Below are 25,609 nucleotides of genomic sequence, written 5' to 3' on the forward strand. Positions count from 1 at the left end.
CTGAGCCCCTGCAACTAAAGATTGAAAATGGCAACTGGACTTGGAGCTGAGCTGCGCCCTCCACAACTAGGTTGAAGGACAACAATTTGGAGTTGATGGGCCCTGGAGAAACACGTTGTTCCCCAATGTTCCCCAATAAAAAAAAAGAAAGAATAAAGCGGGAGGTATCATGCTACCTACAAGGCTATAGTAATCAAAACAGCATGGTATTGGCATAAAAATAGACACATAGATCCATGGAACAGAATAGAAAGCCCAGAAATAAATCCATGCCTATATGGTCATTTAATCTATGACAAAGGAAGCAAGAATTTACATTAGGGTAACGACAGTCTATTTAATAAATGGTGCTGGGAAAACTGGACAGATACAAAAAATGAAACTGGACCACTCAAAATGGATTAAAGACTTAAATGTAAGCCCCCAAACCATAAAACTCCTAGAAGAAAAAATAGGAAATAAACTCTCAGACATTATCCTTAATAATATTTTTACTGATACGTTACCTCAGGCAAGGGAAATTAAAGAAAAAAAATAAACAAATAGGACTACATCAAACTAAAAAGTCTTTTCGCAGCAAAGGAAACCATCAACAAAACAAAAAGACATCCTACTGAGTGGGAGAAGATATTTGCCAATGATACATCTAATATCCAAAATTTATTTAAAAAAAAACTCATACAACTCAACAACAAAAAACAAACAATGCAACTTAAAAATGGGCAGAGGACATGAAGAGACGTTTCTCCGAAGAGGACATACAGATGGCCAACAGACATATGAAAAAATGCTCAACATCACTAATCATTAGAGAAATGCAAATAAAAACCGCAATGTGATACCACCTCACACCTGTCAGAATAACTATCACCAATAAATCAACAGACAACAAGTATTGGCGAGGCTGTGGAGAAAAGGGAACCATCGTTCACTGTTGGGATTGCAAATTGGTGCAGCCTCTATGGAAAACTGTATGGAGGGTCCTTAAAAAATTAAAAATAGAACCTACTTTATGACGCAGCAATTCTACTCCTGGGTATTTATCCAAAGAAACCCAAAACACTAATTTGAAAACATGTATATGTGTGTAAAAATATATGTGTGTGTGTGTATATATATATATGTGTGTGTGTGTGTATATGTATATGTATGGGTGTATATACGTATGTGTGTATATATGTATATATGTATATACATATACATATACATGTGATAAACTCCTATGTTTACCACAGCGCTAGTCACAATAGCTGAAACCGAAATACCTATCAATAGACGATTGGATGAAGAAATTGTGGTACATTCGTACAGTGGAGTATTACTCTACCATAAAAAGAATGAAATCTTACCATTTGCAATACCCTATTATGCTAAGTGAAATAAGTCAGACAGAGATACAAATACCATATGGTCTCACTTATATGTGGAATCTAAAGAACAGAATAAATGAGCAAACAAAACAGAAATAGACTCAGAGATACAGAGAAAAAAACTGATGGTTGCTAGATGGGAGGGGAGGTTGGGGGATGGGGAGAAGGTGAGGGGATTAGAAAGCACATATTGGTAATCACAAAATAGTCATGGGGATGTGAAATACAGTTTGAGGAATATAATCAATAATGTTGTACAGATTATGTGGGGTGCCAGATGGGTACTGGACTTATCGGGGGGATCACTTCACAGACTGTGTAGATGCCTCACCAGTGCGCTGTGCACCTGAAGCTGAAGTAGAACAATACTGAATGTCAACTCCAATATACTCGTGTGTGTGTGTGTGTGTGTGTGTGTGTGTGTACACCTGTGTGTGTGTTCATATTCACAGGACATAAAGTACAGCATAGGGAATAGAGTCAATGGAATTGTAGCACCTATATACGATGTCAGAGGGGTAGTAGACTTGGGGGGGCTATCACTTTGTGAGGGGTGTAAATGTCTAATCATTATGTTGTTTTGTACACCTGAAACTAATAAAATAAAATAAAAAGAACAAAGGACCATCCGCGTGTTGTCTGCCAGGCCCCAAAGTCTGGTGTGGGCTGCGGGAAGTGAAAGACCATTAGGTGCCTAGAGCAAGACTGTTAGCATTGCGGTATGAATACATTTGCATATGTATTATCCAACCCTCTTCCTTCCCCTCTGCCATTCCTCTATCATCTAATGTAAGAAGTGTTAACGAAGTAAATCTTCCATCTCAAGTTACAGGCTACTCAAAGCGGGAGCATGGCTCACCTGGGAGAAAATGAACATCACCCAAGCGTGGAAAAGAGACGTCGAGTCTTCTTTGGGGAGAGAGCTAGTGGGTTTTCTTCTGCTTGTAGTATAAAGAGGGGTGTGTGGCTGCCAAGCTGACCAGAGTGGACTGGTGCTTGGTCACACGTCACCTTGGAAGGTGAACTTCATTTCCTAGAACTACCTTCCCCATTAGTTTCCGGTTAGGGTTGGCGAGTGGCCTGAATTTTAGAAGATGCAAGGGAAGTGAAGGTGGTGCTGGCCAGGTGCTGATGTCCAGAGCTCGTTCAGCTGCTCTGGGGTCTCCTACTCCAGCCCTGGGCCAGGTGTGAGTGTGCCCCAAGGAGAGCAACAGCTCCTTCCCGTGACCCCAGGAGGAGCGGCCCACATGGCAGCTGGAGCCTGTGGCTTTCAGTGGTCTCTGTTCCTGACCTCAGGTCCCTCTTTCCACCTGCCTGGGACTTCAGGCTCAGCCCCACAAGAAGAAACAGTCCAACCCAGATTCCCATGTGTGGTCAAAGCCACACGCTGCCAGCCCCAGGCTGGGGCTGCTGTATTGGTGGATGACAGTCTGTGGTAAGGCACCCAAACTGGCAGTGGAGGCTGCAATGAGGACCCCAGGAATGGGCCCCACCATACAGCCCTGCAGGGGAGAGGACCCAAGGCCTAGAGGTCCTTGGAGAGAGGGTCGCCCCCGTCGGGCAGAGGTTGGGGGGCAAATGGGAATGTGGCCTGTCAACACATTCGGTTGTGAACCCGCCCTCTCCAGCGCCAGATTTCAGCAACTGCGGGATGGGTGGCAGGAGACCTCTACCCCGTCCCCAGCGACCCTTGAAAGGGGTCTCGGGCCGCATCGGCCCTGCAGAAATAGGTCCACGACCCGCCGGACGCTGCTGCCAGACCCCGTCCTGGACGTAGCCTGGAGCCTCGCAGGGGCGCCACCACCCAGCAGTGGCCTGGGGCCCGGGCGGCGGGGTAGAACCGGAGAATCGAAGGCCTGCCTGCCGCGCCCGCCTGCGAGCTGAGACCGCTCCAGCAGGAAGAGCGAGCGCGCAGACCGCCACTTCCGGGGGCGTGGCGTGATCTGAGCGCCCGCCCCGCCGCCGGCAGCGTGCCAGGCGGTCCCTTCCGCGTCCCTCTACCCATCCATCCGTCAGTCCGTCGGCCGCACCAGATTCGGGGCGGAGCGGGGCGCGTGGTTCCCGGCGGGGAACTCCAGCGTCCAGTGTGCGTTCCGCGACCCCGCCCAGCAGGCGAGCCCGGGTACGGGACTGGCTTGGGTTGTGTTCCTCGGTGCTCGGGGATGCCCTCCTAGTCCGCAGAGATCCCGCCCTCCACCGGGCCTCAGTTTCCCTGCCAGCTGCGCAGGACGACGAGGGGCGGCGGGGTGGGGTGGGGTGCTGCCTGGGGCCGCGATGCCCCCACCCCAGCCCCTTGGGACGGTTGGCTTCGGTGGCTGTGGTTTCCTTGCGCAATCCCCGCAGCCTGAGTTTCCTGCTGGCGGTCAGAGAGAGGGTGCACAGAAGGACCCTCGTGTTGTGTGACGGGGTGCTCGCTTAGCTGGCTGGGGCATGCCGGTAGCTGGGGACTCAGTTTTCCCCGTGGTAGGGTAGGCATCTGGGGCTGGGGTACCGAGGTGCCCTCATGCAGACCCACCACACCCCCAGCAGGCCGGATCGGAGCGCCCCCATCATGGGCTGGGGAGCCGGCGGGAGCTGCACTCCGCGCCCACCCATCCGCCAGCAGCTGGCGTCCGAGGCGCGCGTGGTCACTGTGGTCTTCCTCGGCCTCCTGCTGGACCTGCTGGCCTTCACTCTGCTGCTTCCCCTGCTGCCTGGCCTGCTGGAGAGCCATGGCCGAGCCCGCGTGAGCCCACCCCCCGTGTCCTGATGCCCCTGACCCCCACAGTGGCTGCCCACTGCCCTTGGCCCGTCAGGGACTTCCCCAGCCCTTGTCACCTTACCTTGTCCCCCAGGACCCTCTCTATGGCTCGTGGCAGCGAGGGGTGGACTGGTTTGCTGCAGCCATCGGGATGCCAGTGGAGAAGAGGTACAACAGTGTCCTGTTCGGAGGTATGGCCCTGAGCCCCACGCTGGAGGCCCCTAGCGTCCTATCTTCCCTCCTTCCCTGGGGTCCTGTCAATGCCAGGTCCTTGTCCACGCCTTTGTGCTCCCTCTCTGCTTACTGAGTGTCCATCCACTGTATTGGAGCCACTTCCGTTTCAGGTCCATGGCCTGGGAGTACAGGGCCAGTGTGACCAGACCCTTGGGGACTGAGCATGAGGTGTGGTGACCATGACCTCTGTCTTCCAGGTCTGATTGGCTCGGTCTTCTCCGTCTTGCAGTTCCTCACAGCACCGCTCACGGGAGCCATCTCAGACTGCCTGGGGAGGCGCCCGATGATGCTGCTGTCCCTGGTATGGGTGCCCATAGGCTGGCGGGGAGGGCAGGAGCATACAGCCTTCTCCTGCCCTGCCAGCAGCTCTCTGGGGAGCAAGGGGTCAGCTGTGGGCCCCTCATTGGCCACCTGGGGGTGGTGCTTGATGGGGCGGTAGCTTGTGTCTAAGCCAGGCTGTCCTGCAGCTGCTCCTGCACCCACGGGACAATGGGAACACAAGTGGCCCTTGGCTATCCCAGAACAGGGCAGGATCCCAGGGGTGTTGCTGGGTTTGCTGGCCCAGCTTCTGGGCCCCTCCCGGCTTCAAGTGACCGTGCCTGCCCTTTGGCCCTGCCCTGATGCAGGCAGGTCTGGCCACCTCGTACGCTGTGTGGGCTGCCTCGGAGAGCTTCGCGGCCTTCCTGGCATCCAGGGTGATCGGTGGCATCAGCAAGGGGAATGTCAGCCTCTCCACAGCCATCGTCGCCGACCTGGGCTCACCTCCGGCCCGCAGCCGAGGCATGGTGAGTGCGCACACGGGGATGAGGGGCCGGGGGCCTCCAGGGCTCAGGTCTCCCTCCTGGCTCAGGCGGCCTCCTCCGCAGGCAGTCATCGGGGTGGCCTTTTCGCTGGGCTTCACACTGGGTCCCATGCTGGGCGCGTCCCTGCCCGTGGAGATGGCGCCCTGGCTGGCCCTGCTCTTCGCAGTCTCTGACCTGCTGTTCCTCTTCTGCTTCCTGCCGGAGACGCTGCCCCCGGAGAAGCGGGTAAGGTGGGACGCAGAAACTTCTGACAGGTCCCGGGCTGGGGTCTTGGTCCCATGGGCGTACAGGATGCCCATCCTGTGCCACTCCCAGGTGCCAGGCAGGCTGGGCTGTCCTCTCCTGCTGTCCTCTAGGCCTGGCAGGTGGACTGAAGGCCAGGCTGGCTGGGGACCTGCAGGGCGCAGGTGCTGAGCAGGTTCAGGTCACACCTGTTCCCAGGCTGCCAGGGGAGCCTCCAGCCCCCCGCAGGCCTCTCCAGTTCTGCTCCCTCCAGGCGCCCTCCATCACCCTGGGGTTCCGAGCTGCTGCCGACCTGCTCAGCCCCCTGGCCCTGCTCCGCTTCTCAGCTGTGGCCCGGGGCCAGGACCCACCCTCTGGAGAAAGTAAGGCATGGCCCCTCCCGAGGGTGGGCCCGGCTGCGTGGAGCTGTGGACCCTCACAGCTCACAGCCCTTCCCGCTGCTCCAGGGCTCAGCCACCTACGCCGCCTCGGCCTGGTCTACTTCCTCTACCTCTTCCTGTTCTCGGGCCTGGAGTACACGCTGAGCTTCCTTGCACACCAGCGCTTCCAGTTCAGCAGGTGGGAGTGTGGGCCCCTCGAAGGACCCTGCCTGGGGACCCCCCCTCCAGGGCTGGCTCCTGCCCAGGCCCATCCCCTGGGGCCCAGCCCAGGAAACGGGCGGGCGGTGACTGTCACCCAGGCTCCCTGGCTTTGCGTGTTGGAGCAGGGGTGGGCAGCTGGCCAGCAGGGCTGGGCGCTAAGGGCCACCACCCCCCCTCAGCCTGCAGCAGGGAAAGATGTTTTTCTTCATCGGCCTCACCATGGCCACCATCCAGGGCGCCTACGCCCGGCGGATCAGCCCTGGCCGGGAAATTGCAGCTGTGAAACGGGTATGGAGGCTCCCCCGGAAGTGGGGGGCAGGCGGTATGCTGGGCTCTGCTGGAGCAATAGGGGTGGGTCCTAAGGTCCACTGTGCCCGCCCACAGGCCATCCTGTTGCTTGTTCCCGCCTTCCTCCTCATCGGCTGGGGGCACACGCTGCCCGTGCTGGGACTGGGACTGCTGCTCTACTCCTTCGGTGAGTGAGCCCTGCCAGGGTGAGGGGCGCAGTAGGGGGCTGGTGGCTGCGAATCCCTCCAGCTCCCAAGCCCGCTGGCTCTCCTCTGGGCTCACGGGCGCCTCACTGATGTCCCCTGCCAGCTGCTGCTGTTGTGGTGCCCTGCCTGTCTTCCGTGGTCGCCGGCTATGGTGAGAAGCCCTTTTTTTTTTGACTGAGGCCGTCCCAGGTGGGAGGCTGGCTGGCACCTGATGGTCTGTCCCCTCCCATACAGGTTCACCTGGGCAGAAGGGCACAGTCATGGGCACGCTTCGGAGTCTGGGTGCCCTGGCCAGAGCGGTGGGGCCCATGGTGGCTGCCTCAGGTGAGGGCGGTTGAATAGCACTTGGGGCGCACTGTGCACCCTTGGTGGCCAGCCCCCGGGGGGGCTGCTGGCTCCTGGTGCAGGCCTCTGTCAGCGGCCTGCGTCTGCTCCTGCCTATTCAGTTCCGGGCACTTAACCCCACAGCTCAGCCCTCCCATCCTCGCGCTGCTAGGTAGGGGGTAGGGGTGGGGGTCCAGGTCACTGCTCAGGCTGTCTCTCCCCAGGATACTGGCTGGCGGGGGCCCCGGCCTGCTTCACCGTGTGCTCAGGACTCTTCCTGCTCCCCTTCCTCCTTCTGCGGAATCTGAGACCTCCAGCACAGATACTCAAGGCCGAGTAGCTGAGCCAGCCCAGCCTCAGGCTGGGGGAGCTGAGGCAGAAAAGTGGAAGGCTCGGGCCAAGACCACTCCCCACTGCCGGCCTGACCCTTCCCTTATCCCTGGAGCCCAAGCCAGGGAGGTCCAGGGGGCCTGACACTCCTCTTCCTACTCCCTGGTGAGAGGGACCTGGGCAGCCCTGCCTACTGCACAGAGTGGGGCCAGGGATTCCGAAACCTTCCGGGCTTTTGATTTGCTGGTTTTCCACCCAGCAACACAGGGTGTCCGTCTGGCATCTGAATGACAAAATAAAGCAGCTATTTTATACCAAGTGCCTTTTTCCAGTGCACGGCTTCCCTGAACACACACCACCCCCGGGGAGAGTGGGATGGCTCTCGAGCCTGCAGACCAGAGGGCCCGGCCCAGCCTGTGTCTTCTGCACATGGCGAAGGGAGGAAGTCAGATGCAGGCCCCTCCAAGATGGGTCAGCACCGGCCAGGTGACACCAACATGGGCCAGGGAGCTGCGTCCTACACAACTACACTGAGAAACAACGGCTTGAACCGGAGTGGGGGGGAGAGAAAGTGGGAGGGAGACCCGCTTTGGGGTCTTTTTTGGGACATGAGACAAACTTGCGTAAAGTTCTATTTTAAAAGGACGAAGAAAAGGAATTAAAATGTAAAACTGCTTCCCAGGTTTAGACAAGGAAACTGCTTAAACAATTTTATTTGTGAGTAAAACGTGTTACAATGAAGGACGGACGCAGGCCTGCCCTCCCAAGCCTGTGTCCATATATGCGACTACACTTCATGTTGTAATACAAAGAGTTAAAATAAACTACAAAAGTAAAATTAAATTCAATGCATATGTGGGGAAAAGGAAGGGACAAAGGAAGAGTCCACGGTTAACGGAAGGACAGGGTGATGGTGGGAACTTGAACATACCTTGGCGACAAAACGACACAGAAGAAAAGCAGCTTGCTTGTCAGTAAGCTCGAAGCAGTGGTCGGTGCCATGCAGCCAGCCTCAGGTCCTGCTTGGGTGTCCAGTCCGTGGGACCTGAGCCCTCGTCTTGCACCAGGTCCACCAAGGGCCCCTCCCCCTGCCCAGGGGGCCTGTCTTGGGGACAGGCAGGCTTGCCCGCACCTCCTCAGGCTGGCACCGGGCAGCTCCTAGAACGAGTCACCTCAGGAGTCCATCTGGCCACCTGCTAGTTCCCACTAAGCAGCTTTACGCTTTTTCCAGAGATCTGAGTTAAGTGAAAATTGACACCGGTGAGGAAAGGAGAGCAAGTGAGGGCTCCATGCGTGACGGGGGGCATGATGTCAGGTGGGGACCACCAGGGCCAACTTCTGCCTTGAGCTACCCTTTATCAAAACCAGGGTATCTCAGGCTGAGTTAAGGGAAGAGTAGATCCTTTTCAGTAGTGAAAGGTCCCCCCACCAGGTGAATGCTGTTCTACAGCAGTCTGCGGCAGGCCCTTGAGCAAACTAAAGCAAAAAGTGGCCCTTCACGTTCAGTCAGAAAGATAGGGTGAACTACAAATCTGCTGAAAGAAAATTCTAGAAAGGATTCTTCCCCCTCCTGATGTACCTTCCCCATGACAGGCATCTAGAGATCGCAGTGAGTGAGAAACTGAGCCCTGACGGGTTTTGGCCGCGGGGTAATCGGGGAGACCGTGCATACGTTGCAGAGGGTGTCCACAGGCCTGTCTGCTGCTGGGTGTCCGGCTCAGCCCCAACGCGCCTCTCGAAGGCCGGCACGGTGCCCTGGGCCCCTGGCAGGCACACGGGTGTTTTCACAGGGCTGAGGCTTTGTGTATGAACAAAGTGCGATCACTGAGGAGGTAATGCCAGCAGGAAGCATCTGATTCAGTCACCTGAGGCCTTGGGGTCAAGGGGAGCCTAGCAGACAGCACGGGTCACTTCACGACAGGAGAGCAAGAAAGGTCAAGGGCAGACCGGCAGGACTCTGTCCGTCCAGCCAGACCGACGACTTAACGCCCTGGGGAGAGTGCGTCACTGAGGAGCAGGCTGAGAGGTCGCGGAGGGGGACATGGGGACCAGGTCTCCCGCAGGACCTGAGGCTGAGGGCCCCGGGAAGGTCCCTGAGCGCACGTTAGCGCCGTCCGCATGGGGCTGGTCACAGCGGGAGGGGAGCTCTAGCTACATGGAGGGGAGGGTTGTTTGCATTCCATCACACAAGACGACAACACAGGACACAATTGGGGACAGTGGTGGCATCGGTCTGTGCGAGACGGGCCTTCAGCAGTCGCCTTTCTTCTTACTCTTCTTCAGGAAGGAGGGGGTGCGGAATTTCTTCTTCTTCTTGGACGGGGACTTGCCTGGAGACCCATCGCTGCCGGGGTCATCGGCAGCTGGGGAGGCGGCCTCTTCAGCCACTTGGGCTGGGGCTGGCTCGGGGCTGGCCACTGGGGGGGACCTGGTGGGGTCTGGAGGGCCACGGGCTTCACAAAGGCCCTCTTCCTCCTTCTCCGATGTCGGGAAGCCAAGCGCTTCTGAAGGCTCATCAGGGGACAGGTCAGGGAGAGTTGGCTTAAAAGTGGCGGCATCACTGTCGTCTCCGGAAATGGGCTCCGGCGGCAGGTCTGGTGGGCGGGCGGGAGAGAGGGCGTTAAAGGCACCTGCCCAGGCCCCAAAGCGGGGCCTCCTGGGAGGCCAGGCCCTGCACAGAAACTGCCACTGTACTGACTGCAGGGTTTTACCAAAACGAGAATAAGAAACTAAGTCAGTTCCACTCTAACGGGAGGCTGGATGCGGCCCATCGCACACCAGACTGCATCGTGGTGGGTTTAGCTCCTCCTCCTGGAAGTTGCTGACAAAAGCGGGCTCAGTCCCAAGGCCTCTGTCCCCAGAGTGGTCAAGGCAAGCTGGGAACATTTTCGGGGTAAATGGTCTGCGTTAAACTCTTGAAACGAGGTTTGCTCTAGAACCCTAAAGGGCATGTATTAGAAGTCCTGAAATTAAGACTAAATTTGGGTCCACAACACCTGGTCTCCCCAAAGAGAAAATCATGGAAAACACCGGCAGCCTGAGCAAAAAACCGTGAGGTAACTCCCAAACCCACGTGCAACATCAACAGCAAACAAATCAAAGCCACGTCGGGAGAATCAATGAAAGGTAAGGGGATGCGATGTAAGGTAAGGGATAGGAGCAAAAACCAAGCCATGGAACAGTCTGAACATGGAAACAAAAAGAACACAACATAAAGCCTTAAAGAAACAGCCGGAGGGCTGGTTTGCAGTGAACGTTCCCATCACCAGAGAGTCACACTGACCAGGGAAACCAATTTTGCAGATTTTTTAAAATAGCCTACAAAGTTACAAGCGATGAGCAGATTAGGGTTTAGTACTTAAGGTGAGGCAGACATCAGGAGGTGACGGCACTGACCCAACACAACTTAGCGCTTGGCTCTGGGAGGCCAGCTCGCCCACCCTGCAGGAGGAAGTCAGGGGTCCTTCTTTGAAGCATGCAGAGGCTTCCTGTGGACGCTCGGGGAAACTTTCATCATTGGACCAAATGTTACATTGAAAAATGGTGCCAATGTCACTCTTCTGCTCGACTCAAATTAAGCTCAAGCACTGAGTTTAAGCAAAGGTCCAAACCCATTCAACCCCCATGCAGAAGGTGGCAAAATCCCACCGGGCCCGGACCGAGTCTGGATCTGGGTCTCCCCACCCAGCAATCACGAGTCTTGAGAAGGCTGACAGGACAAACATGCCCTCTGGAACTTTCGGGACCCACAGGGCTCTGAGAACCACCCCCTTGGTCGGTGGGAGCCCTGAGGGCAGGCTGCCCACCACACAGCTCTCAGGTGACCGAGCCCCTCCCAGGAAGGCCACTGCCCAGAATGGAGGAACTGGGTACAAAGGCGGGGGGTGGGCAGCCCTCTGTTTTTATTCTGAATAAACAGAAAACAAAACGTAACAAGCAACAAAGAGGCAGGAGAATGAGGCAAAGCGCGGGGGAGCTGGGGTTGGACAGCACAGGGCCAGGCGCGGTACTTACAGGGTAACAGGACGGCGCGGTACTTACTATGGTAACAGGTACTCTTTAGCACATCCACCTCCCGCTGGCAACGCAGCCACAAGAAGAGAAAAGCACAAGTACAGTCACAGCCACTGGGTTACAGAAGGAGAATGGCCGGGCCATTCTTGTGGACAGAGTGGGGTGGGAGGTGAGCCACAGGCTCCCAACAGACACGGGAAGCGCGACGTACAAGACCCAGGGACAGACACACAAGCCACACGCCACAGACACGCACTGCATGGTCTGACAGGCCAGTGGAGGCCACGCTCTGCATGGACTGGTTGACGTGGCGAGTAGCCCAGACGCATGGAAGACGTTTCCGGAGGCGTAAATCCGAGCAGAGTAAGGTTTAGGAAATGTGCAAGCAGTGGGCGAAATCGACATAAGCGAAGGTGGGTTCCAACTGCAGACTACGGCCTCCCGCCTTGTTGCGACATCTCACTAACGAATCTGTTTTGCCTCAAATTACGCAGGACAGAGCCCACACAGGAGCAGAGGGGGCCAGGGGAACTCGGGTTTCCATGCAAATGCAAACGTCCGTGTTAGTGCCACTTCAACTACTGCCACACAGTCGCTCTCCTTCCACAAAAACACCAAGCTGCCCCACCCCGATCCCCATGGATGCCAGTGAACACAGGGCCATGCACTCGCCCCTACCCCCGAGCTCACCTTCCTCCAGCTTGACGGGGGTGCTGGGGGGAGTTTGGGGGGCGGCAGGGTGCTCCGGAGGAATGCTCTCTTTCTGCTCTCCGGTCCCATCCGGACTCTCTATAGGTGAACACAAGGTGAGAAGGAGACACTGCCATGTGCCTTCACCCTCCTCAAGGGCAGGCAGCCCCCTGCCCGGCCCATCAGCTGCCTCAAGGAGAACAGGGCTTCCGGGAGTGCATCCAAGGGACCAAGAAGGGCTCACAGCCACGGCTGGCTCCTTCCTTTTCCACATTCCTCCCCAAAAGAGGGGGTGAGGATCTGAATTTCAGAAAGATTTAACCAACTCTGGATATAAAATTAATTTCTATTCTTATTCCCAAGACAGTCTGCTGGAGATGCCTCTGCAACACACTGGTGACCCCTGGCCTGCCCTCTGTCCCCTAACGAGAAGCCCCTGGCCGCGTCGTCGTCCCGCCTCTTGTGCTGCTGAGCAGGCAGCCCTGGGTCCCCAGCACCTGCATTGCCTCGCCGCCTCACAGGACTATTTGTAAGCATTACTTAGGTTTTAGTTTTTTATGCAGAGCGTTTTCTACCAGTAATTTAAACTTGGCAACTGCGTATTTTCCTTTTCTCAAGTACAATATACTGATAAGGGCCAGGGGAAAAACTACAGGGACTACAACCCAGGATCCAGGAAGTTCCCAGTCTACCTCTCATCAGGGAAAAACACCCCAGTATTATCCTGACTCCTTAACTCTCCTTCTGTCATTGAAACTTGTATATTACTAGCGTAGGATCAGGAAGGCCCGTATTTTGAACAAGCTGCTCCCATCAGCAGGGCCTCTGATCTGAGGCAGACCTGCCTCCCAAAGCCCCCAGGGCCTGCGGCTACTTCCCAGAAACCAGGTGTCTATGTACAGTGGTCTTTCCACCTCCTGCCCGAGGCTCGCTTTCCTCTCCTTGAGGTGTTCACCTTGGCAGCCAGCCGGAGTTTTACCTGCGGTACACCACCACCCCCTCGCCCATGCCAAGGGCCAGTGCCAGGCGGGGTCCTCCTGGCAGGGTCCTGGCCGGCACTCCCACTCACAGAGCGTGGGCACGGCTGTCCCATCCACTTACTTGCCCTCCCAATGGGAGCCTCCCATGAACAGAACCTTGTGTCTTGCAGATGAGGTCAAAATAGAAAAAAGAAATCCAGCTTTCCCAGACACTGGGAGGGTCTGGTCCGAAGGGCACACATACACTCACGTGTGCACAGGATTTGGGATTAGGCCTGAGGCCCAACAGCTCTCTAGCTCTTACTCTGAGGCAGGCAGTGGCCGCCACGGCTCTCAGAGCTGTCTGCGTGGCGTGCGCCACTCAAGGCAGACGATCGGAGTCAGAGCTCGCTGTGCTGGCTGGGAGAGCGGGCTCCCCTGAGCTGGCTGATGTGCATGAGGCTTAATGTCAATGCACAGCTGACAGAAAGTGACAGGCGGTGACAGTATAACACATACTGAAAAACAATTCAGCAAGAGTTTTTTTGCACAACTCAAATTTCAATCGCAGCTACATAACGCATTTAGTTGGTCTAAAACAAGACTAAAAAAATTTAACCTGGGGCAAAACGGAGATTGTCCACGAGCAGTTCCCAGGGCAACCGCCATCGGCCCAGCGGGGTAACCGCCGCCCGGCACCCTGTGGGCCGTCCCTTCAGGAAGGCTGACTCCCAGGGGGCTAACAAGGAAGAAGCGTGGTCCCCGCTTCCAACGTGAGGGGAAGCTTTGTGGCTACAGCTCAACACCCTGCAGATGGCAGCGTGAGCCTCCTGGAGGGAGCACGTCTGTGTCCAGGGTCTTCCTGGGATGCACAACGTTGTTCTTGGGGACCTGCTTTGACTCTCTAACTGGTGGAAACAGGCCCATCTCTCAGGGTTACTGTGAGGACTGGATGAAATAAATGCAGGTGCAGCGTTCACGGCGCCTGGCAATGTAACTGCTCAGAAATGACCCGTGAGTATTAATGAGAATGTACGAATCAAAGGAGGCCTCGCAGTGCAACTTTCAGAGAGAAGTCCTGCATGTGGCCAAGTGCTGACTGACTTCAAGTGCACAGAGACTGGCTTCCGCTGACCGTCCGGATGGCTGTCCCGATCACTCACTGCGGACGGAGGTCCCGCTGGAGGCAGGAGCACCGCCCACCACAGCCCAGACCTCCAGACGGCAGTGTGCCTGTGGGTGCTGCTGAGGCCACAGAGCCCCGGACCCCATCCCTTCTCCCCACTTTCATCACGTCTTCATGACCAGCCTCATATGGGTGGAGGCATTCAGGAGCGGGGTCCCACCCAGCATGCCTTGCGATAGCACACAGGACATCTGTCTGGCAGCGGTCCCGTGGAGCTCTCTGACGTCTCTCACACAGGTACTGGTGGGTCCCCCCTACCCAGAGCACTCATGAGCAAGTGTAACCATCTACTTCCTTTGGCACTCGCCTGAATGACTAGGGAGCCAAAGTGCCCTGAGTGACATTCTGGCCTTAGCCAAACACTGGGTTTCTCTTTCGTGTGGGGAACCATTCTCATCAGCACCTACAGTCACCCCGGGAGCACTCACCTCCGGGGCCCTTCTGCTTCCGCTCTACCTCCCGGCGGTACTCCTCCAGCTCTCGGTCGGTGAGCGTGTTGAAGGGGTTGGGGCCTGCGGTGCTCACGATGACGTGCGGCTGGTACTCCTTCTCGATAATGGCCTTGGAGGCCGTCACCAGCTCCCCCTGCAGACAAAAAGGGCTGCCCAGTCTGCCGGGGCCCGGCCCCGGAAGGACTCTCCCTCCTTCCAGGCCAGGCTGCAGGTAAGGCGGGGTGGGCCAGCTTTCCAGGACACACAGACACCTGACACACGGCCCGGCATCACCTTAGGCCCTAGGCTGAGCTACAGCCTTCAGTGAGGGGATACAGAGAAACACAATTTCGATGCTACAAAATAAATGTCAGAGGAGGCAAGAACCCTAGGAAAACCTGCAGGTTTCAGAAGCACCTCAGTGAGAATCTCATGTTCTCATTGACACAGATAAAAGAGGGGACTCTGTAACCCAAGTACCCTTCTCATGACATCAGAAAATGTCACAGATTACGACACTCCTGTAAGGTAGCTCAGAGCTCTGCTTCAATTCTAAGAGCACAGATACGTCCTGTTCTTCTGACCATGCAGTTTATGGTTACCTCCCAAGACACTGACATAACAAAACGTCCCCAAAGCCCAGAACTTGTCTGAGGACTTTGGAAAACAGGGAATTTGGAGACAGGCAAAGCAGAGAGCACTGCACAGCACAAAGGCGGCTCCCAGGCCATGCCCAGTCTTCCAGGAGGCAGCGGCTCCAGCTGGCCCGGGGAGAGGGAGCCAGGCGGCAGTGGAGGAGACACCCCACACTCACCTGCCCCAGTACGTGTCTGTGCCCCACAGCCTGGTTAGGCCCCCAACGCTCTGGGGTTCATTTTTGAGCAAGTTAACCAGAACTCACACACATTCCCGTTACTTAATGAGAGCTTCCAAAAACCACTGAAAACAGGCGAATCCAAAATCCTTTCGATGCCAGGCCTGGTCCATCAGCACTTCCCTCAGGGAGGGTCCCAGCCATGTGCACAAGAAGAGCCAGACAGAGGCCTGGGGCACCTGGTGAGCAATCCCTGTCCTGCAAGCTGGACACAGTGCCTGGAGCACTCACACCATGACTCACCAGTGACAGTGACACAGACCCCGGGAGAGAGAAGCAAAGGGCCAGCTGGAATCAGCAACCTTGTTCGGAGCCTCGAGAGCTGAGATGACCCTCTTTTGACAACGCCTGACCCAGGGTCGACTGGTTTGTCATTCGGCAGCAGCCCTGCCGCCCCAAGACAGGGAATCGGATCCCCATGTGCCCCTCGGCAGCGAGGAATCCGAGACAAGTCCCTCCTGTCCCCAGGACTCCGTTTCACCATCCCGAGAGGAGCCCGTTGGGCTGACAGCGGCTAAGGTCCCGTGGGTGCTGTCACTCTGTAGGTCTATAGCAACTTGGGGAGCTGCATTTGCATCCTCCTATCACTGCCAGGGACACAGAGAGGTGACATGCAGTTTGAGAAAAGTGCTTAAATTCACTTAGGTCAAATGATAAACTCAGTAAAGGAACAAAATATCAAGAACTGACTGCCACAGAGAGGCCCCATGGACAGGCAAGGGTGTCCCTGTGCCAGGACACCCGGCCCTCATGTGCCACACAGCTGGTCCCTGCCACCAGTGGCAAGGGCGCGCTCCCTCCTCAGCGAGAGCCAAGCTGTCATCAAGACCAGCTCTGAACAGATCTGGGGACAGAGGGATCCTATTACCCTGGAGGTCAGGACAAAGAGCAATGCTTGAGATGCAGAGAGAAACAGGCCCCGCCTGGAGCAACCCGGGCTGAGAAATCAGGCTGTGCAATGGCTGCTCCCTCCAGGGGCCACGCGGAAGCTCCCGCTGCTTCTGTCACTTCTAGCTACGACCGGCTCTAAGCAAAACAGAAGCCTAATTATTACTTCTACACTGGACTGAGGCAGCTGGTGTGGAATGAAGCTGTGCAACCCTGGGCTGCTGACCTGACCTCTCTGAGCTTCAGATTTTCATCTGTAACACCCACACAGATTTGAATGTGCTTTCTCAGTGCTGGGCCACGCACACCCCAGGTGCTCAACACCAAGTGCACAGAGTGAGCCTGCAAGGTGGGCCTGCCTCCCATTTCTATCATGCAGCATGAAGCGTGGCAGCAGGACACGCGCGGCCTGAGTGACAGGTGCAGCAGGAAAGGGAAGCTTGGGCTGCACAAATGGGACAGCACAGTTCCTCCCTGCACTGGACGCTCTCAGCATAAACTTCCACACACTCGTCTCTAACAACTCAACTCACTGGTAACAAAATCCAATAAGTGGCCAGAATGACTTCCGGTCTCACTCTGGCATGCGTGACGCTGAGTCCAGAGAGCCTTGGCCGGGCTTCTGTGCTCTCTGGCACTGGAGCTCGGGTGTGGCGGACGACTTGCTGCCCCCTCTTCTGGCAGAAGACAACACCTGCTTTGTGTCAACGGCCACCAGTGAGAAAGAGTTGGAAGCAAAGGAAAGTCCTTCCAGAAAAGCCCAGCTTCCTCAGTCCCCAATAGCCACCCTCAGGTTCTCAAACGGGAAGCAAATATGCACACACCTGCCTTACTGGAAAGAGGAAATCTATAGGGCATGAACAGTCCTTTCACCTGGTCGAGGAGAAACGTAAGCTGCCAGGAGCAGTGCCACCTTCCAGAAGCAGCCCTGTCCTCTGTGCTTCAAGGTCCACACACAATGACGTGGGACATCCCCAGGGAAGGACATCAGAGGCACGAAAGCACATTCCCCGATAAGTGAAATATGCTGTGTTGGTGGGAAAAAGACCAAGGTGCACGGAGCACCCGAAAGAGGGCGGGGGGGGGGCGGACCACCAAGTCTGGAACAGGAAGCCATGGAAGGGGCATCTCCTCTACGGAGCTCTGGGCTCGGTGCCCAGCAGCCTCCTCTGCTAATCCCACCTGGACATGCCCTTCACAGAGTCTCACCTGCTGTTTGCACTTGGGGAGGACTCAGGACTCACCAGGAATCCCCCTCCCAGAGCCCCGACCTGCCAGCCAGGCCGGGAGGGAGCCCCCCCTACACTTCCTGCAGTATTCACACCCAGGTCTGAGCAGTGGACAGAGCAAACTGAAACTGTCTGGATGAGCAACTGGCCCGAACGGCGCCCCCCAGTACAGCTAAGCAGTCTGCCCTCGAGGCAGCCCAACAAGGTACAGCCAGACCCTGGACCCGCCAGCTGAGGGCCCAGTGGACTCAACACACCTTCACACACCTGAGACAAAGAATCAGGAGGTAACAGGACCACAAGGGTTAGGCCCAAAGTACCGAAACATGAAAACCAAGGTGACAGGCACAAGAGTTCATCTTTCTCTCTGGCTCTGAGAAGTTCCTCCAAGCACGGAGCTGGAAGTATATCGTAAGGACAAGGGAAAACAAGACTTGCTGAATGAACACATAAATATGCAAAACAATGTCCTCAGCGGGGATGCCCGGCAGGAATACAGAATATTCTCTACATCTCTGGCAACTGGAACATCGATAAGATGGTACTTGTACCTCCCTGGAGGTGTAGCAACTGAAAGGGACAGAGCCTGAACATATCCTCATAACCGAGCCTGAGCCTGCCGTCTGCCCTCTGTCCTGGGCGCCAGGTCCGCACACCGCGCCTGACAGCTCAGAGCGGGTCTACACCAGACGGGTTCCCCACATGTACAGTAGCACACGTTACGTTAGGTACGCGGGTACACAGAGAAACTATAATTTAGGGTTTCAAATTTTCATGTCTTTTTCTTCCTTGCAACGTTAAAAAAGAATCTAGGTTTCTTTTAAAAGGTAAAAATAAAGCATTTCATCACCAAGGGCTGACAAAGACTGTCTGTTTCCTATTCCTCTGAAATGACGTCTGTCAATCATACAGCCTCCAAATGCCACAGTCCTTACATTTATAGTCACAGCTAAGCAAGCAAAGGGACAAAGTGACAAGGGAACACTGCCACTGCTCACAGTCTGCCCCCGAGCCTTCTGCAATCGGCGTCATGTAACAAACTCCCCAAACTCCAAACCTGTACTAACCAAAATCCATGCAGAACTGCAGGAATGCAGCTAACGCTGGCCACTTAACCACCACGCAGAAGGCTGACCATCGTGAAATAATCTCGTAGCAAATGTGTTAATTCAAGAACAGAGCAGGCAGAACAGAACCTCCTGTCCAGTCTCAGGAATAATTTAGAGTCTGGCTCACAGCCACTTTGGTACCTAAGACAATGCCTAGCGAGCAGACAGGTGAGGGACGGCAGGTAGAAGGGCAGGGCAGTGAGTACCTTTCTAACAGAGACAGACTTAGCAGGACTAAAGGTCTGCTCTGGGAGCTCGAGCCCTTCGATTGTCTCCGTACAGTCAGACAGGGGGGCGTCCTGCAACAGTAAACTGAGTCAGCAGAGCCCGCCAGGCCCAGCTTTGAAGTCCCAACGAGCGCACAGGCTGGTGCCGGCAGAGCATGCAGCAGAGACGGCCGGCGCAGTGGGCACAGCGGTGCCAAGTGCTACGTGCAAACACGAGCACAGAACAGGACCGCGGCTGGCCGACTTCAGGAAGGCGGTGACAATCACCTGCCCTGCAGTCGTGGGGGAGGTTTCCGAGGTAACTACTTACACGATTACCTTCCACGTGCCACGAGGCACATCCCTTCTGAGCAAGGGGAAATGAGCACGTTTACAGGTACCTCTGCGACCACTTTGCCCCAGCAGCATGCCATTGCAGGCAGTGACATGTACAAGAATGAAGGCCACTGACCCCGCCCTCTCCTAGCACTGCGTCCGCCCCTCAGACCGGGCAAAGCCACCCCAAAGCAGCCCTGCGCCGCCCTCGCAGGCATGCAGTGATGGGGCCGGGCTGGAGGGGACGCGGCCCTGGGGTGCGCACTTGGCCTAACTCGAGGAAAAGGGGCTGAGTTCTTATCATGGAGACTTTGAACAAAGACAACCAGTTGCTGAGAAAGAACACTTACCTCATCGAGCCATTCTCTCTCAACTTAAGAATAACTTGGGAGAGGACGGCCATTCGAGCCCCCATTCACTAATGTCAGAGACCTTCTGAGCTCTCACCTGGACGAGGCTCCTGTCCATCATTACACCACACAAAACCTGCGACTGGGGGCCGGCAGTCTTAATGTCCTGTAAGTTCTGCTCCCGGATCTGAGGACGGCAAGAAGGACAGACACTCATCGACAGCACAGGAAGCCGGCTAGGACAGCTGAGTCAGAGCCAGGCCCAGTCACGAGTGAGCTGCACGGAGCTCTGCCCTGCCCTGCCCACTGGGGCAGTGTGACCACCCAGCCTACAGGGTGGTGCTGGTCCCGTGGCTCAGTAATGCAAGGGTCTCGGGTCGGAAGGCTCGTCCCTACACTCTGCACCTCTAGGTGACGGGTGAACACTCACTCGAGGGCAAACATCCCCTGTGAGCCAGTCTTGGGGAGGGGGAAAGGGGGCGTGTCTCGTGTGCTGGTACAGCAACGGTCACGACTCCCACTGAACCCCGAAAGGCGGCTTCCAGTGCGGCTCTGCCATGTGAGCCAGCAGCAGCCCCGTGCAGTCTGCGGCTCGCACGTCACTGTGAGGACAGCAGCACCAGCACGAGCCCCCTGCCCTCCTGCTCACAAGGTCCCAGTGGGCGCCAGCCCGGCGGTATGCACCTTGTTCCTCGTCTCCTGGACCTCTTTGGGGTTCGTGTTCAGCGGGACGAACAGGTTGGGGACAGCAGAGGTGGAAGTCCTGTGTCCGTCCTCTCTAGTCCACTGTAATATCAAGAACAGTTGAAAAGTCAGAAGTGTGGCGACGACAAGGGACACCACAGCATCAATCTGTCCAACTTATCTCACATCTGGTCATGCACTGAACGTCACAGAGAATGAACCAATGACCACACTCCCGCCGTGCCCCTGCTACAGTCAGGTCGGGTGGGCATGTCCCAACAGAAGCCAGAAATGGTGGAAGCCAGGCTCGTGACTGTGCAGCAAGGGCCACTGAGACAGCCCGGCTGGAATCTAGGGCATGACACAGGCTGACGACGAGTTATGCCCCCATCACTCCCGAGGACTCGGCCTGGGGACCCTTCAGAGCACATTGGTTCACAGCTCTGAGAGTCGTCAACACCAAAGCCAGCGGGAAGCATGAGATGACAGGACCATGGAAAGCAATGTAATGTGCTACCCAGACGTAGGCACGGACTTGGCACTGTGAGGCGAGAGTGGGCATCACCAAAGTTTGGCATGAAAACAAACCACAGCATCAGAGTGCACTGTTTGCGTAGCTGTTTCAACCCAAGAAAATCACTGAACGCTTACACAGCAGCTACCTGTGAAGTTTGGTGATGTCGAATATTTTACATAACGTCGTACATCTGAGTGTTACAAAAATATCCCAAACAAACTTGAAGCGCTTTATGAGTTCTTATCAGAAGGCTGTTTTAGATATCGTCAGCACACTGCACCTTTCACATTGTTTTTTGGCTCTCCAATCAATATGAGATTTTTAATTGAATTCTAATTCTTAGGCACAAGCAGGCACTGAACATTAAAACAAGCCGACCTTAAAGAGCAAATGTGCTTTTCAGAATATTTTCAAGAGGCAATAAGGTAGCCATAAACCATAGATTGGAAGGAAAGCAACAAAAGTGGCAAAGGCTTAGGCACGCGAAGGAGTGAGGGGTGGGCTTGAGCTGCGAGGTACTCACTGATGGTTATCTTCCCAGAGAAAGTAACTCCAGCTTTTTATAAAAATAATTTTTAGTCAAAACATGAAAACCACCACCTGTGAAGCTTGAACACGTTTGAAAACATAACAACAACGACTGTGAGTTAAGTACCAACCTGCGAACACCACTCGGGCTCTGTGTCACTCCGGAACCAGAAACACCCAAACATCTGGCAAGGTCTGCCCGCCCACGCACACACTGACTAACGCCACGCTAAGAGTGAACAGAGCACCAAGCCCCGCTGCGCACATTCCGACACCCCCGTCACGATGCTCAGTGTGGTGCACTGATGTCCCCAGCACAGGCCCACCCCCTTTAGTAAGTGAAAGAAAGAGAAACGAAACAAACAACATGAAGGAAGCAAAAAGGGGCGAGCAGTAGGTATAGAGGGAAAAAAAAGGGGCGGGAGGGTGGGGAGGAGGGAGGAAGAAGAGGGAGAAGGAAGAGGAGGGACGGGCTCAAACAGAGGGCCTGCCCCGGCCCTGCCAGCTCAGGAGCTCAGAGGCTCTCTCACCCACTGTGCGCCAGGAAGACACCAGAAGCCCCGGGAGGACAGAGCTTCTCTCCCTTAAGCAAATCTATAAGGTAAAAGCACTGTTATAAGGGAACAGGAGCCCCACTTGCTTACTTGGTGCCCCTGCCGCAGGACACCAAGCCTCATTTTGCCTGCACTCCACTACTAGTCATGCAGAGGTGGGTCTGTCCCAGCTGTCCCCTCATGAGACTCCACTGCAGGACCTTCTCCTACCCCACAGTGCAGGAGCCAGGGGACTGTCACGGGCTCGATGGCTGAGCACCAGGCCGCAGCATCTATCACTGGCGCCTGCAGGTGGCCTGCACTGCACTTGGGTCATGCGCACCCAGCAGGAGTCAGGGGACTCGGCACGATGGCGTCTACTCACATGCAACAGTCCATGCAGGAGGCAGCTGCCGAGAGCGTTCGGAGGCTTTGGGACAGAAGCAGGGAGGAGGCTGACGAGGGAGGACCAGGGCCAGCTGAGAAGGTGCCCGGGAGCCCAGAGGGAAAACTGCTTAAGGACACACTCAAGACTTTAAAGAACAGACTTTAGCGACTTACTGGAACCAGTGGAGTTGACAACACCAAACAAATTGGTTACAACAGGACTAGCTTTCGTGTAGGAGGTATGAAGATTCCTCACACACAATTTGGATTCAACGACAGCTCCCACTCTGCAAGTTCCTCAGTACTCCTGCTATGTGCGCAGCTGTAACGCTGCAGGCACTGGAGAGGTGCAATGTCGCTAAGCAGTTGAGAGTAAACAGCGTTACGTGGGTGATGGCCGGCGCACAAAGGGCTTTGGGGCCAGGCTAACAGTTAAGGAGGGTCAGAAGGGCGGGGTTCCCAAAGCCTCCGAAGCCCCCGCTGCCCGACTTGCTCTACATCATCTAACTATGAACAGTAAGGTAGGCACAGACCAAGCAGTTGGTAATACAGCTTGGCACGCAGACACCGGACGAGAGAGACTGCAGCAAGGGTTTCACGTGATCGTGTGTAATGTTCGTCCACACCTTAGTCTTCGACTTGGGGCTGCTTCCATTCTGCCCTTCCTCAGAGGCCTCGTCACCGCGGCCAGAGTTCAGCCACCTTGTCTTCTCTCGTTGCTGCTTCTGAAAACTGTGTCTGAGAGGGGAGCCAGTGCCCGAATCAGCGTCACTAGCAAAGGAGTAGCCTGTGACACTAGCAGGAACCTCCACCTCGCTGTACTTTTTAGACTTCTCTCTCAGAGCAGGGTATCGGTAAGGGTAGCCGGTTCTGTAACCCTAGGGTCCAAAGAGAGTGAAAGACAGTCAATATTACAAGTCTCCAAACAGAGTTCCACTTTGGAAAATTGTGTGCAGACACCTACAGAAGCCACACACATGCACACCCCACGAGTCAGCAATTCTGCTCCTTGGCATGTGCCCGACAGAAATGCAAGTATGTTCCCCAAAACACAGGCACTGGAATGCTGACAGCAGCACTCTTCCCAACAGCCCCCGCAGGAAACACCCTGGAAGTCCGTCACCGGTAGGATGGATAGCTGTGGTACAGTCACAGAACAGAGCACGACACAGCAAAGTGGATGCATCCTCTATCACTAGAGACAACATGAGGACGAATCTCACAATCGAGCACAAAAGGCACAAAAGAGGCAAAGCCAACCTCTGCTGCGAGAAGACAGGAGAGTAGTCACCCTTGGGACGGGCTAAGTGACTGAAAGAGGGGATGGGCTTAGGAGGGGCTGGGGGTTTTTGATCTGGGGGCTGGTTATGTGTGTTCAGTTTTTAAAAACTAATAAACTGAGTATGTACATAGGTGCAGTGCACCTCTCCTGTTTATTGTATTTCAACAAAAAGTTAGAACTTTTTTAAAACAAAAAACAAAAAACAGGGCTTACTTGCTGCTGGCTATAGTACAGGTTATATTAACCAACCCAGTTAATTTTTTGTTTTAACCTTTTAGGTCACAGTTTACATACCATGATAATCTAGGGAACACCAAACAAGTACACCTCATGACACCCAGTTCTTGGCAAACTTACTTCACCGCTGACTGTGACAACATTCAAGTTCAACCTCCCACTCTGCCTCAAAACCAGCTACTAACTGTGCTTTATAACACACGTCCCACTCATGCCTCTGCGATGGCCCGACAGCCCGCAGCCGCTGTGCTGGGCCCGCCTGTCTGCTCATCGCCCCCAGGTAGGGCAGGGCCTCCAAGGCAGGGATGGGGTCTTACTTGTCCCTCCTACTCAGTGCTCAGCACTTGGCTGGTGCTGCACACAGACGTTAGGGTGGCCCCATGGTCGCCACCCCCTGTAATGCCCTCCCCCCTGGAGTTTCTAACCAGTGGAATTCAGCAAAGGGGACAGGATGGATTATGTGTGCAGCGCCAATCCTGCGTCTGCCTATTGCTGGCTCTGAAGAGGTAAGGCACCATGACTGCCACAGCTGTGAGAAAACGGCCTCTGCCCGGAGCCTGAGAGCGCCTTCGGAGGAGACCCCAGGCGGGGCCTGGGAGAGCCTCAGCGAGGACGGAGCTCATCTGGGCCCGCACTCCTGACCTGACACGTCAGTCACAGCGCCTCCCCGGGAAATGACAAGAGAAATAAGACTTGAAAGGATCACATATGGCTGGTCACGTAAGTGAGTCGTGTCAGCGCCCTGCTTGCCGGGTACTTCACAAACATCCCCATTCTTCTCAGTCTAGTAACCCTCTCACTGCTCTGGGTGCTTCTCCTCTCTGGCAGCCACCTTTATTACCAACCATTCCTTTAATACATTTAAAAAAGGATGGTACTGGTGGCCGGTTGGCTCAGTTGGTTGGAGTGCGGTGCTCATAACACCAACGTCACGGGTTCAATTCCCACCTGGGTCAGTGAGCTGCGCCCTCCACAATTAGATTGAAATCAATGACTTGACTTGGAGCTGATGGGTCCTGGAAAAACACACTGTTCCCCAATATTCCCCAATGAATACTAAAAAACAAAAAAGGATGGTACTAATCCCTGGAGTTTGTTTTTTCATAACTGCCTCAGAAAGTGAGGTAAATGTCTGTCTGCACTGGCCATTTTTCCATTTATGAGCATGCTTTGTTGAGGAATAATAAATAAGATAACGACTCAGGTATAAGAAGACTGTCTTCAGGAAAAGACAGTTCTTATTAATTCAAGTTTCCTCTTGCTCAGAGAGCCAGGACTTAAGTAATCTCCATGACTTCAGGATAAACCACCCAGGACTTCTTCACAAAATTTTCCCGACAGAGTCTGGGTTTTTCTTTCTTCTTCCCCTTTAAATGCTATCCAACCAAAATCAGAGGCAGCACTCAGACTTACTATACGGCTTATAGTTAAAATGGATCCATTCCTTCCTTGAGATGCTGGAATGAAGTAAATCTCAATTTTGTGGGAAACAATGGAGCGCTTCTGTGTATGTTCAAATGAAGTCTCTCTCGTGGTGTGAGACTCTCCAACCATTCTCTACTCAACTAGCGAACACACATGGCTAATCAGAATGCGAATTAAAACATGGACCATGACCAGTGTCACTGTCCAGTTTGTTTCTTATAAACGACACGACCTTCTAACATTAAAATGATACTAATAACCTGTGCACGTGAGGGACCCTGAATCAAATACCCGCGTCGTCACCACCTTTCATCCTTCAGCTTCCTCCCCACTGAGTGAAGTTACTGCCTAATTCCAACTCGTCCCTCTCCTTCTTCCAGACACACTGAGTGCGCACAATGGGGTGGGCTGCTGTTCTTGACTCTTATTCCTCTCCCCTGTTCCCCACTGGACTTTTAGGTGCAAGAGTCATGAAACGTCAAAGATTTGCCAGGAGGAGGAGGAGGGCTGTAAGAGCAGTCCACCCCAGCGCTCATCACCTTGTTGGACCCCCGTGGAAACGTGACTCCCGACACTGACGTCGGGGCCACCACTGCCCCTCTCAAACCTTCTCGGCCTGTGTCTT

At 55.0% G+C, this 25,609-nt stretch overlaps 2 protein-coding genes across 15 annotated transcripts in view; one reads left to right on the forward strand and one right to left on the reverse strand.

The window, feature by feature from the left end:
- The first annotated feature begins 3,313 nt into the window (after nt 1-3,313).
- On the forward strand, nt 3,314-7,438 carry SLC75A1 (solute carrier family 75 member 1). 2 transcript variants are annotated; one of them, XM_019711487.3, is made up of 13 exons: nt 3,314-3,492; nt 3,897-4,095; nt 4,205-4,301; nt 4,542-4,645; nt 4,971-5,129; nt 5,211-5,372; nt 5,644-5,752; nt 5,837-5,948; nt 6,151-6,259; nt 6,356-6,446; nt 6,569-6,616; nt 6,700-6,789; nt 7,014-7,438. In XM_019711487.3, exons 2-13 carry the CDS (start codon nt 3,922-3,924, stop codon nt 7,127-7,129), a joined length of 1,371 nt encoding a protein of 456 aa, XP_019567046.3. In that variant the 5' UTR covers nt 3,314-3,492; nt 3,897-3,921; the 3' UTR covers nt 7,130-7,438. The 2 variants fall into 2 exon arrangements, with proteins under 2 accessions (XP_019567046.3, XP_019567045.3); XM_019711486.3 differs by having other exon boundaries at nt 3,352-3,492; nt 3,900-4,095.
- A 376-nt stretch (nt 7,439-7,814) lies between these two features.
- The window catches only part of ADD1 (adducin 1), an 87,273-nt gene continuing 69,478 nt past the window's right edge, over nt 7,815-25,609 (reverse strand). For 4 of the 13 annotated variants that reach the window (XM_019711479.3, XM_019711480.3, XM_088793158.1 and 1 more), the window contains 7 exons: nt 22,574-22,918; nt 20,076-20,177; nt 19,489-19,578; nt 18,706-18,798; nt 14,397-14,553; nt 11,824-11,922; nt 7,815-9,713 (listed from right to left, as the gene is read on the reverse strand). In XM_019711479.3, coding sequence (XP_019567038.3) covers nt 9,370-9,713; nt 11,824-11,922; nt 14,397-14,553; nt 18,706-18,798; nt 19,489-19,578; nt 20,076-20,177; nt 22,574-22,918 — 1,230 coding nt within the window. In that variant the 3' untranslated portion in view covers nt 7,815-9,369. Of the gene's footprint in view, nt 9,714-11,159; nt 11,198-11,823; nt 11,923-14,396; nt 14,554-18,705; nt 18,799-19,488; nt 19,579-20,075; nt 20,178-22,573; nt 22,919-25,609 lie in introns of those variants that run through there. The other 9 variants (XM_019711483.3, XM_074320471.2, XM_074320468.2 and 6 more) reach the window with 6 other exon arrangements.

Source organism: Rhinolophus sinicus, chromosome 1, assembly GCF_057876585.1.
Source record: "Rhinolophus sinicus isolate RSI-liver-muscle chromosome 1, RSI-T2T, whole genome shotgun sequence".
Lineage (NCBI taxonomy): Eukaryota > Metazoa > Chordata > Mammalia > Chiroptera > Rhinolophidae > Rhinolophus > Rhinolophus sinicus.